Here is a 13464-nt window from a genome sequence, read left to right on the forward strand (position 1 = left end):
TGGAGTAGTTTAAATGTAGTATCAAATACTCTAGTTTATGTGATTAGGACTCTAAACAGAACCATCCACAGCACTTCTCTTATTTTGCTTGCTTTTTTCAACTGTCAGTCAACTTTTCTGTGCAACACAGGAAAACAGAACTGTGTTAGAACTGTAGCTTTCTCCTTTGTTAAAATTGTTCCAAAAACTACTTTATTTCAGTGATCTTTTTAGGCAGTGAGCTTGGTAGGGCTTCCAGCCAGAGACTTTAATTAGCGGTGTTTACTTTTTTGACTGTGATTCTCACTAGATTTTGCGTGATTATGTATTATTCACCTGATCATGCTTTTATGTGTCAAACCTTACTTGCACATCTTTTTGGTTTTGATGCAAAATATTTGTAGTTACTTCATATTCAGTTACCTATATTCAATGATTCTTGGTGCAGAAGGACATTGTGCATAAATGATGCAACCACACTGTTAGCACTCCTTCAGGCTGTAAACAAGAACATGTCAGAGACCCAATCCACCCCTTTGCTTCATACACACTTCCATGTCAGGCACCATTTGGTCAGACTGCCCCTCTGCTGCCATTTGTTGCACAGCCACAAAATGTAATGGAAAGTTGGTGGGAAGATTCAACCCTTGTTGATGTTCCACCACCATTCACCTCTGATGCTGTGGGCCAACAGACAATAACAGAAATCATTACCTTTGGAGCAGCCTTTGTAATTTTTACCATAATTACCCTGTAATAGTGATTTTTGCTACATATATATATTTCTCCAAGGACATACAAGGGAGAACCATAGTTTCCCAGGTCTTCAGTTTCTGTTAAGCTGATGCCAATTCTGTGTGGAAATTGAAAGAAAGAAAAAAAAAACAAAACAAACAATTTGCACAAACTCATACTTACTATTGCAATAAATAAATTATAAACAATGCAAGTTGTTGTTCTTTTTTTAAATATAAGCCACTGCTATTCAAGTGCAGTTTAGCACTTAGTTTTATAAAGCAAAGAAATATGATTGTTCCCTCTTTTCCTCTAGAGGGAGCATGGCAGTCACTAAATGTACAACTACCAGAAATACTGAGTACTTAAAAATTTGTACTTAAACTGAAGAGAAAAAAGGTCATCAGCTCTGTTCATGACATATTAATTACTAATTATTTATACCTTCAAGTGCCCAAAGTATTTGGTTGGGAAGTCACTACCTGAAATTCATTGTGTATATCTTTAGACTTCATAGTAACTCACCTGAAACAATTTGAGAATAAAAGAAAGAGTTAATTCCTACCCATATCTTCAGTTGTAGCTATATCTTATGAAATTGCAGTTTTGATTTCCGAGTATGAAAATATTTATTTTGTGAACAATTGTTTTCATAAAAATTCCATGAGTTCTGAGTTCTGAGTTCGCTTTCTGCTTCTAGGTTTTAAATAGACATGGCATCATTTGTGGCATACCCAGTCCTGCCTATTTTACATTGCTTAAAACTTGTTGGTAATCAGTTTGGTAATTTTAGTGACTTTTTAGGGGTGTTTTTTGACTATGCTGAGGTTCTGTAACTGCTGAGAGCTAATATCATGATGAGTTACAGAACCTGTGCATAGCTGAGAAATGTCCCAGTTACTAAAGTTATTTAATCTTAGAGAAAAAAGCAAAAAATGACAAGGAATTTCTCCTTCTAATTAATGCCAGAGGACCTGACAGTGCATGTTAAGGAAGCTGTATTCCTGTCCAAATGAGTAATGCAACTTCATGGAAAAGTATCCTTCAGTTTCTTGTAGCATTTGTGATCAATAAAATATCTTGTTACGTGGTTCCCTGTATTCTCTTTCTTTCTTCTCTTGTCTTGTCTTGAATTCAAGGCTCTAGAGATCTGCCAGCAGAGAAACTTTGTAGAAGAGACAGTTTATCTTCTGAGTAAGTAACTCTCACTATGATAAATTATAACATGCTTTTAATCTTGTCATGAAGTTTATAATGTAAAATGCATGATGTGTTGTCTACTGTTTTTTAATAACACTTCCCAAAGACAAAGTTGGTATGCGGTCAGTAAAACCAAATAATATGATTTGGAAAAGAAAGCAATGGATTATTCGTATGATGTCTTGCCTTGATATATTACATTATTGTGCTTCTGGTTTGGTATTTTTCTGTCGTTTTTTGGAGGTTTTGTTTTGTGGAGTTTAAGGGAGAGATTTTGGAGGGAGGAAGCTTTATATTTTTGAGATAACCTCCTCCAAGAGAATAGTAATTCTCACCATTTGAAGAGAGGGGAGAGATAAAACAGATGTTTTACTCTGAGTGCATCTCAGGAGCTTAGTATTATCTTTTGCTGAGGTGGAATGTTTGCTTATGCTGCTTTTTTTCTTATTAAAAAAAAAATTAAACTATTCAAACATAAATTAACTTCCCCAGAAGGACATGGAATCCGCCTCTGAATGGGAGCTATTGTATGACTAAGATTTTTATGTGTGTTCATGTATTAATCAGAATGGAAAACATTTATTACTGACATAATCAATCTTTGTTTTAATAAGAATATTTTGTGGACCATTTGAGAGCAGAGCAGAATTTATTCATGGATTTTCTTAAAGAACAGTTCAGAGCTACTGCTTCCTCCTTCTTCCTTTTGTTTTCCATCAGTGTAAGCTGCACTATACTTAGAGCAAGTTGTGTTCATACAGGTTCTTAACAAGGGATGAATCATCTTAAAGTTTACTTGCATGTCCACATACATACACATGATTGCACTTATGTCAGATGTTGCTGCACTTTACAGCCCCCAGTATGACCCACCATGTCCATAAGGAAGACTATGGGTCCCAGTCCAGCAGAGTACTCTGAACACATGTTCAGGTGATACCAATAGCTCTGGAATATGCTTTCCTTGCATCAAATTGATTAGATTAGGTCTTTAATAGGAGGGAACTAATCACTTAGAAAATTGGTAAGGAAAAGCAACACAAGCTTCTTAAATGCTTATCAGTGCTCAGTGCTTTAGGTTTTATAAACTCTTTACTTATTTTATCCTTCTAGGTAGAATGGGTAATAGCCGCAGTGCCTTGAAGATGATAATGGAAGAACTGCAAGATGTAGATAAAGCTATTGAATTTGCCAAGGAACAAGATGATGGAGAACTTTGGGAAGACCTCATTTTATATTCTATTGACAAACCACGTAAGCTGGATAGTTTCTTAGCTTCGCCTGTGTATTTTTTGTGGAATGCTATTGCAGGTAAAGGATTGAATTATCCACACGTGCTAGGAAAGGCATTTTTGGATCGCCAGGGAGATGTTCTGGTTTGTAGAGCATGCTGTATCTCCTCCTGCTGAGGATAAAAGCTTCCCATAAGGCAGCATGTGGGCATGCTACAGAAGGAGTACGTAGAGATTTAACATTCAACTTAGCTCTATGCAGTTATGTCCTTAATGAAAAAGTAAGAGCAAAATGGTGCTTTTAATTTGGCAGTCTGTGAAGCTTTATTCTTAGGCACCCTGAAATTAAACCCTGATGTTTATTGCAGCTTCTTAGAAAATTTGAAAATGGAGAGTCTTCACCTGTCTGACCCTCAATTGTTGTTTTGTTTCTGTATTATGAATGTGAGATCTATAACAAGAGCATTTTTGCTCTTCATCCATGATATGAACATCTACTCAAGTTTAGAGTTCAGATGGAATCAGCTGTCAGAATCTCCTTAACAGCATCAGTTTTGTTCAGGAAGCAAACTCGGGGGAGTTCGTATGACTGGGAAAATACAGAATCATTTTAATTACAAATTCTTTTACTTTTGCAATCTTTTTTGGTGCTTAAAATCAAGACTGTAAAATCCCTGCTGGGATCTCTTTTTTTTCCAAAGGATTGAAGGTCTTGTAGAATTAATATCTGAATAAATATATTTCATCACTTATCCACTAATTCTGACAGGCAGCAGCAACCAAACTGTTACTAATTTGGAATTATTGTGTTATCAAGTTACCTTAACAACAGAAATCCAAATCTAAATGCAATTCATCACTAAAAGCAATGCTACAGTTAGTGACATCTTTAGAGGAAAAGGAACTCAAAGCACATACAATTGTCTGCATTCCATCTGCCATTATGCAGAGCAACTCCAGTGGTATTCCTTGTATTTGGGTACTGAAAAAAAACACTCAGATTAGTGCAGTTGGAAGGGACCTTCAGAGATCATCGAGCCTAACTTCCTGGTAATTTCAGTGCTGACCAAAAGCTAAAACATGTTATTGAGCAGTGAGGCCACTTCAGTCTTATTTGAAGTTCATCCTTCTATTTCATTTAGCCAGTTACATTTCAGGAAGTTGGACAAGTATCAATCTTGTCATTGCTGAGAAACATGTTCCCTTGAAGTTAAGTGCTTGCAAATATGCTTTTTAATCCTACAATTTAGAATGGAAAGTTGAAATTATGAAGTGGATTTTCTTGTTCTTTTTGTGCAAGTACCTTTTTTATTGAATTGAAATGTGTTATTTATTTGTGGTTTTAATCACTTGCTCTGACTACTCTGGTGTCCGGTTTCTAGATACCCCTGGAGTTCTGCCAATAGGCAAACTATGTCTTTATCTTCCCTAAAGGCCTATTTTCAAGTAAATGCAACTGGAAGAAAAATGTGAAGGCTATGTAAAAGTGGTTTAGTGCTCTCTTTGTCAAGAGCTGTCATAGGAACAGCCAAAGCCTCTGTCTTCCACTGAAGCATCCTTTAATAAGGTGATAGATTTTTTTTCTTAATTTACTTGTCTCTTGTTTTTTACAGCTTTTATTACTGGTTTGTTGAACAATATTGGAACACATGTTGACCCCATTCTTTTGATTCATCGTATTAAGGAAGGCATGGAGATTCCTAATTTGAGAGACTCGTTAGTGAAAATTCTTCAGGACTACAACTTGCAGGTAAATGTGTTTTTCCTGTGAAGATTTTCAGAAAGACATCAGAAACTATCTCACCAGTGAGTAGCTCAAGAAATACCTGTCACGTAGGTTTATTCATCTTGTTAGGACATCATTATCACAGTGACTTTGGATGAAACCTTGGCAGTAAGGGTAGAAATTTGTCCAGATGAATACTTTTCTCTAGGTCGCTTTTGCCTCTTCTGAATCTCTCCCATACTGTCATAAGCCTGGCTAGTATGTAGAATTTTTGAAAGTCTTGGATGATTTAGGTATTTCTTTGAGATGGTGACCTTCAGGGTTTCAAAGAGAACAAGTGTCTTGTTACTGAGTACACCTAATTTGTGCAATGAATTACCCCTGACAGACAGGTACATGTTTGCATGTTCTGCAAGTTGGAGCATTACTTGCAGTTTTTTAATTGACTTCATTAGATACTGCTGTCCTTCCAAAAAAAATGCTAGTTAAATAGCCCGCATCTTTTGAACAGTTGCACGTTAATCTCGTTGCTGTCAGTTCCCTGCTGCCTGAACTGCTGATCCCACTGTTCCTGCATTCTGTTGAAATCAAAATGGAACATTTTGTATGTCTGCACAGAGAGTGATAAAGTGCTGTTTGCATATATGCAGTGTGTGTTAGTGGCTTCAGACAAAGCTGATGTAATCATTTGGTCACGTTTTGTGGAAGGAAGAATCGTTTTGTCTTCAGATAGCTTTTAGCAAAATTACTTAGAGATTAAAAGGATATATTTTACCTCTAGACCAGTATCTACATTTTTTTGCTCTTATAGTTGAAATGCTTCATGGATTTTAAGTTAATTCATTTTGAAGTAGGTTTGGATAGCCTAAAATTTGTATCTCTTAGGAGTAGTAAAAATTGGGAAACTAAATGTAACTTGTGCTTGGCTTACTGGTACTATAGCGAAGCAACATAGCAAAAAAAAAAGAAAAAAAGAAATTAAGAGGACTACTTAAAGGACTGCTTTTGTTTTGAGAATTATAAGCTATAGCTTAAAATGAGGCTGCTCCTAAAGTGTTACAGGCGATGTAAAGTGCACCATTATAAACAGATGGTGTCTCTGCACTGAAATTCAGATGTGATCACAGCTCTTGGGCACACACACCTAAAGTATCTTTAATTTGTCATTCTCAGTTTTGTTAGCAGAACTTTTTCTGCATTCAGCACATACTTCAGGTTATAGCTAGGACTTCAAGTTAATTTTTTAAGTGGCTTTTCCTAGCTGAGGGCAGTTTTGACCTAGCTTCATCGTGACTGCCTCGTCAGAGCCACTCTATGGCCTGTTTGTATGATGCCTGATCACACCTCTTCTTCACATTGTGTAGCTTCATGGTTTGAAATCCTTGTTCTCTATTCTGGCCAGGGACAACTCCTTTCGTTTTAGTAAATGAAAGATAGATAGATAACTTAGTTATTTTACACCTCTGTAAAGGGATTAGTACATTTATTGCCAACCAAACATGACACTAAAAGTGGTACTAGGTATTCTTTAGGGTAAAAAAAAAAAAAAAAGGCAGATAATGTGAGACTTATAGACACTAAGATGAAACAAGTATTACTAATTTATTTCTGCATGGTTTTACAGCTGTGCTTTACAGTTAGGAATCTGTTCAGCTGCCTCATTATTCCTATAAGAATACCCATTTTTTATTTTCCCCTTTCAGGAAATGCAATTTTGCATGACCTATAGCTGAACACAGGCTTTAGAATTTTCCCAAACACTGTAAGATGTAAGAACTCATATAAATGCTTTCCTGAATTGGGATTAAAACTCCAAGTAGTTGTTGCCTTTTTTGGTTTTCCTTCCCTTCCTGAGAAACATTTTTATAATGTTCTGTTCATTATTATCAAGGTTAATGTATTAAAACCATAACAGAGCCATAGTAGCATTTTTAGTGTTTATATACAGTAACATTCATAGACAAAGTTATAATGATGTGGACACAGTGAAGATAAAGTTATTGTTTGAGTTTTAACAATATTTACCAACTCTAGTCTAAAACTTTTTGTTTACATCTAACTCCTGAAATCTAATTTTTCAGTGCCATAAATTTATAGATATATCATTTTCACTTCTGCTGTTTGCTTTTAAAAGCGCTGCCAAAAACTCAGAATCAAAACTTAACTATCTCCATGTAACTGAAAAGTTGTTGTCAGTGTGACTTCATAAACTGTACTCCTATTTACTTAGATAAGAGCACCCACCACCTATATTGCCTTTTCTTTATCCAGAGGTCCTTTCAAAATCTTAAAACTACAAGTATGTTTTTCTGCTGAAAGTTAGGATTCAGTTGGAATAAAATCTTTTTTACAATCTTCTGGAGACAAACTGTATTTAACTGGAGCTCCTCTACAAGAACATCATCTTCATAGGAGGAACACGAAAAAAAAAATCAGTTCTGAACCTTGGGAAGTTCTAGTACTCTTCAGCAAGAGTGAAATGTTTGACTGTGTGGGAATGCTTTGTCCTTAGTATGTCCAGCCTGTCTTAAGTCAGTCATGTGTAAACTCCTATTGTAAGACACTTCCTAGACACAGATTTTTCCATCTGATGGCTGTTCTGCTTCACATTTCAAGGTATCAGGAGTGAGAACATGTCAGTTAATCACATAGGCTTGTAACATGGCTTACTGTATGAAGTTTGAGCAGGAATTGCATATGAACAAAATAAATTTTAAATTATTGGGTTTTCAAAGGTTTCAGGATGACCATATTTACTAAATTGTTACATATTTACTAAAGTAGACAGGGAAGATATGGATGGAGGAAGTTGTGAAGTGGCTTAGAATCCAATTGTTAGGAGCAGTGTAAAGAAATAACTTCATTGTATTTTGTTAAGGGACATGCATAGGATGATTATTAATTATGATAGTAGTATTTTTGCAAAGGATTTGATTTTTCTGTGGTCTTCAGGTTTTTTTTTTTCAATAGTTTTTTTTCCTTAAAAGTAGAGGTCCCTTCCCTCCTATTGTTTCTTCCCTCACTGCTTGGAGGTTTAATATCTTGGAAAGGCTTAAATATTTGTTGTTCTCTCTATAGCAGCAGAAACAGAGGTGGCTTGCCAGGATTGTACCTATTTAACATCTGCTGTACTTTGTGATCTTTCCACAACAGATCTTGCTGCGGGAAGGTTGCAAGAAGATTCTTGTTGCTGACTCTCTTTCTTTGTTGAAGAAAATGCATCGAACTCAAATGAAGGGCGTTCTAGTAGATGGTGGGTACAGAGGAAATGTGGTGACCTGGAGTCTTTTCCATGACTATAGACCTAAGCCATGTGACAGTTCATTCTGAAAGGTGCTGGAAAACCTGGGTATTATTTCTTATTGGTAGAGTGTAGATCTTATTGGTAGAGACAAGGTCCATCATACAGCTTTTTGTTTGCTCAATCTCTGCATAGCTGGTAAGATATTGCATCCTGAAAATATTTTGTGAGGCTCTACTAACGTGCAGAGCAGTTCTGTGATTTATGCAAGGTGTGTATTAATACCAAGAGGCAAAAACTGATGGAAAGACAGAAGGTCAGAGCTTCTGCTAGAAAAAATGCTGAAGAGAAGTCAGCAACTCATCTTATGCAGCTTTTTTTTTTTTGAGTTTGCCTTGTGCCTCTACTGCTCTGATATTAGTCTAACTCCTGCAGTTCTTCTTGCACCAAAGTCAGAGAATCTGTACATTTTTCCTGCTGTTAATAGAAATGCTGCTTTAGTATTACTTTGTAATTTCTAGTAGTCTGTGGTGAGTATCTTAACTAAATACTCTACAATCAAGATCAATTTCTGTTTCATACATAGATATATATGTTAACAAAATGTTACAGATTTGTTTTTATGTTTTTTTTCCAGAGGAAAATATCTGTGAATCATGTTTATCTCCAGTACTTCCTTCAGGTAGGATGCATTTCTGGAAGAAAAAGAGGCTATTTATTTTTAGAGGAATTACTGTTTGCTGCTAGTCATAGAAATGTTTAATACTCTCCTTTGATAATCACTGTATAAATTTTAATCTCCTGTGCAAAGCTAGCTTATGAATTCTAATTTGGGAATTAAGTCTAATCTGAATCTTTTGATTGTAGTAAATTCAGACTTTCTTTCTTCTTTTTTACTCATGTTTGATTTTTTTATTTCCTGTTTGGAAATATGTAGAATGTAAGGCAACTTTAGTCAGTCAGCATTCATATTCTCAAAGATTATCAAATCACGAGACAAAGCAGAACCCATCATATTTTGTTTAAATTCGTATTCTGATTTAGACTGAACTTGCAGACTGCAAACTTCTATGTGATATACTTTTTACAACACTTTAAAACATCTTCTCAGGTTAGTCTTGAAACTAGAAATTCGGTATATTATTTTTGAAGATGTACATTCTACGAATGAACTAATTTTAGAAATACCAATACAGTTTCTAGGCATCTTAAGAAGTAGTAGTTTGACCAGGAGAGTATCAGTTTTGGCATCCTCAAACAAGAACATGTAAGAGAAAGTATCTGGATGCAACTATTCTTCGTTTGCCAGCAGTGCAGAGCCAAATAGAATCTTTTCCAGTAATTTCATCTTGTTTCTGCCATTTTTTGCTTTAAAAAAAAAAGAAAAATAATAAATATTGGTGCTAGAAAACCTGCTAGAGCTGGACATGCAAGTGCCCTGAGAGATGGGTACACACTGATGAGTGAGGGGATTGTTTTTTGAATACTGTATGGAGGATTCTAATTGGGCTATACATGCATGAATCAGGAAGCATTTACACAGCTTATTGACACATTTAAAGCTTATGTGCTTGGAGCATAGACTCTAGTAATAATCAGTATTTTGATTTTCCTTCACTAATGCCAGAGTTATTTTTGTTAACATTTCTTCAAAATGGCTGAGTTATTTGGTGTTAGATTATTCTTCACCCTCCCCAGAATGTGGCACATATTAACCTGAAATCTTCAGCTGAAAATGTGTTCACCATTTAAGCCTCAGAAGAAATCATCTTGTAACTCCATCACTAGGACGCATTACCTGATAGCATCACTCTGTGTGATTTCTGTAAATAAAACAGAGTAACCTGTAAAATTAATATGATAAAGGTATGACTTGATGTTTCTGTGTGTGTAATCAAACAGGGCTACTGTTGTAGGCACTGAATCCTTTGTTCCATTGTCCTTTTGTAATAGATCTACCTTTCTTTTTCCCAGATGCATCCAAGTCCTTCAACGTGGTAGTGTTCCACTGCAGACACATGTTTCACAAAGAATGTCTCCCAGTATCTAACACAGTAAGGAACGAGCTTAATCTCTGTCATTTCTGAAAAGAAAAGAAGACAGATAATTTCTTTATCTCATCTCTGGGGAAGAGTATGGTTATGTCAGGGATCATAATGTGATTCCAGTTATTATTTTTGATTATGCTTTGTAATAGTATAGGACTAGGGAAAGGATATTTGGGACTGCTGCAAGCAAAATATATCCAATCTAGAAAAAAATTGCTGCTGTTTGAGTAGTATTTTATCACCTTTTTCAGTCTAAATTTTCAATATATGATGCAACTTTGGATAATACAGGGGGAATATGACCTGTTTGAATTTTCTTCATTCTTTTCCTTTGCAATATTTTTATTCTTGTTTTTAACATAATTAGTTATTTTTTTAATAGAGTTGCATTATATGATCCAGTCAGGGAAGAAAAATACTTGTGTGTATATTTAAATATTCTTGTAATCATTTTTATGCTCAGAATGTTTCTCTTCAATGGGGAAATAGGTTTTCCTGAATGAAAAAAAAAAAGGAATTTGTAGATATAACTAGGCTTCAATATGGAAATAAAAGCATCAGAAGGTTAACAAAAACACAAAGAAAATGGAATTGAAGATTTTCTATTTCTGTTTTGCTCTCCCAATCATAAATTCAAAAAAAAAAAAAAAAAAGTTGAGTCACTTCATTTGCAAGTAACCAAGCGAAGTGCTTGTAACCATATGGTACAGTTTTGTATATTTAAATATGTTATCAAAATCTTAATGAATTAGATCACTTGCACAAGAAAGCTTACCATCTAGTAAATATTTATTCTAACAATATTTATCAATCACAGATTGGATTATCTGATAGATAATGTAAAATCTGTACAGCAGTCACAATTTCAGGAGATGGGGTTGGGGCTCTGTAACTCATCAGATGTGATTTTTAAATATGATGTTTACACGTTGATGTATAATATGTTAATACACAAGTATCTGTCTGTATCTGAACCAAATCTTTAAGGTCCCTTCCAGCTTCAGCCACTCTATGAAATTCTCCACTGCTATAGCATTTCTTGGCCTTGGTCAGCTGTGTTACTAATATTTGGTTACTGATGATGTACCAAAGCGAAAGTAATACATGCATAAATCATCACGGAGGACTAAACACAGCAGTAATAAGAGACATTTGGTAATAAATAGAACACCTCCTGCAGAGGGGCGGTAATACACTTGAAATGAGTGGTGTACTGCCCTTCGACTCCAGAACAACCTGCTTTATTCTGTTCAGCAATGTCACATTCCTAAAACTATCCGTCCATGGTTTTGACTGTATGTAACACCCTGAATGTGAGTAGTAACATTGAGATGAACGTTAGCAATTTTCATTCATCTTCTCATGTTCTAACTGGAATATATTTGTCTAAGACACTTGTTTTCGTTTTGATTTACAGGTATCTTCTGTCCAGTTCTGCAACATATGCAGTGCCAAACACCGAGGACCAGGAAGTGCAGTCCTGGAGATGAAGAAATAACAGTTCCTAGTTCTCAGTACCAGTCTGTGACAACAAGTCCATTAGGACCATGCAGAGCCTCTGTAGTTTCTGTTAGTCATCGTTTCTGTAAATAATTCTGAATGTGATTTAAAACTGGTTTCTGTTAAGTTATCCTGCTTATTGAACACTTTCTGGAAAGACAAAATGTGAAAATCTTTGCTTAGTAGCTCTTTAATTGTAATTCATATTTTGCTGTTCCCGTGTTCAGCTTGTTCTTTACTTAGCTATGGAACAGAAAAGAAAATAAAAAGAGAGGAAAACATTTTGGAGATTTCTGCTTGCTATCAGTTAAAGTGCTTCACAGATTGGAGATATATCATGGTTGTGTAAAGAAAAATGAATTAATGTGAATTCTTACTAGTTAACTGTTTAACTTGATATCCATGAGGAATCTGACTTCTTTACATGGAATTCCTTCAGGACCTGAAGGTGCTGGTGTTCTGAATTACATACTAAATTAACAAACGTGTTAAATTTTAATTCCATACTTTGGTATCATACCATTCAGTCTGGCCTTGAATGCCTGCAGGGATGAGACAGCCTATTCCAGCACCTCATCTCCCTCCCACTGAACAGTTTCCCCTGACATCTAATCAAAATATCCCCTCTTTTGGTTTAAAATCGTTCCTCTTTGTCTTGTCACTATCTACCTTTGTAAAAAGTTGATTTCCCTCCTCTTTATAAGCTCCCTTTAAGTACTGGAAGTCAGCAGTGAGGTCTCCCTGGAGCCTTTACTTGTCCAGGCCTTTTCTTTTCCTTTCTTTTTTCCTCTTTCCTCTTTTTTTTTCTCCTTTTTCCTCTTCTTTTTTCCCTGACTCATGCGCTTTGACTTCCTTAGGTGGTCAGTGGATGAAGGCTCAGTGTCTTCCTTCTCATCTGGTGGTCGTTCTTGGATGAAGTAAGCAGTCTTCCTCACAGTGTCCTTTTGAACTCTTGCAGCAATTCCCTTTGTTTTTCTCCAGATTCTGCTGACTACAGCCCTACTCCTTCCCAATTATCCTCTATCTTACCGCTTTTTCTTATCCCTTATCCTCTATCTTACCGCTTATCCCTTATCACCCATAGCCCTGCTCCTTTCTCCAGATGGTCCTCATCCATTTGACTAGGGAGATTAGAGCCTCTTTTTCTTGTGGTGGTGTGTGAAAGCACTTAAACAATGGGTAAAATTCAACCCCCTCTATCAGTCCTCCCTTTTCTTCAACCTAGCAAATTCTTTTTCTAAATTATTCCTATTTTGAGAAAGTGGAGGCTTAAAATAGCCTCCACTCTCTATTTTCCGCCTTAATTCACACCTTATTCTTATTAAGCCGTGCAAAATAGGCAACCAGCTAGTAAGTTATTCCCATAAGTTTTCCAGTCCTATGACTAGACTGACACTAACTCATATTTGCTGCATATTATCTTTCATGTTATCTAACTTCGTGTGTAGATTCTGAATGGCCCGAAAGATTAAAACAACACATTCCGCTGAAATCTTTACAAGCATGTCCCTGAGCAAGCACTAAGAAATCTGTAGTGGCCTGATCCTACACATGCCGTACATTATCTACATAATGTACCAGGTCTGACAATACTGCTGAAGTAAGGTTTAAATCTTCTGCTGCCCAAAGTGCTAATCTCTCTATATCTCTAGCATTTTTCGTGGCAAGTACTCCTGGGCCAAATAGCGGCTGTCACTTTAGTAGGATGATCCCAGAATGTGATCTTACTGTCACGTTTGTGTCAGTTGGTGTATTTCCCTACATGACTGGCGTGACAGAGGGTCATTCCAAAGGGTGTTATGC

General features: G+C 35.9%; 1 protein-coding gene across 3 annotated transcripts in view; it reads left to right on the forward strand.

Annotated features, from left to right (window-relative positions):
• Positions 1-12039, forward strand: part of VPS41 (VPS41 subunit of HOPS complex) — a 93859-nt gene extending 81820 nt beyond the window's left edge. For all 3 annotated transcript variants that reach the window (XM_065753493.1, XM_065753496.1, XM_065753494.1), the window contains 7 exons: positions 1854-1908; positions 3028-3168; positions 4760-4896; positions 8026-8125; positions 8751-8795; positions 10088-10167; positions 11579-12039. In XM_065753493.1, the coding sequence (XP_065609565.1) occupies positions 1854-1908; positions 3028-3168; positions 4760-4896; positions 8026-8125; positions 8751-8795; positions 10088-10167; positions 11579-11659 (639 nt within the window). In that variant the 3' untranslated portion in view covers positions 11660-12039. The remainder of the gene's footprint in view (positions 1-1853; positions 1909-3027; positions 3169-4759; positions 4897-8025; positions 8126-8750; positions 8796-10087; positions 10168-11578) is intronic.
• The last annotated feature ends 1425 nt before the right edge of the window (positions 12040-13464 follow it).

Source organism: Cyrtonyx montezumae, unplaced genomic scaffold (genome assembly GCF_038088225.1).
Source record: "Cyrtonyx montezumae isolate F1298 unplaced genomic scaffold, pur_monq_1.0 scaffold_8, whole genome shotgun sequence".
Taxonomy (NCBI): Eukaryota; Metazoa; Chordata; class Aves; order Galliformes; family Odontophoridae; genus Cyrtonyx; species Cyrtonyx montezumae.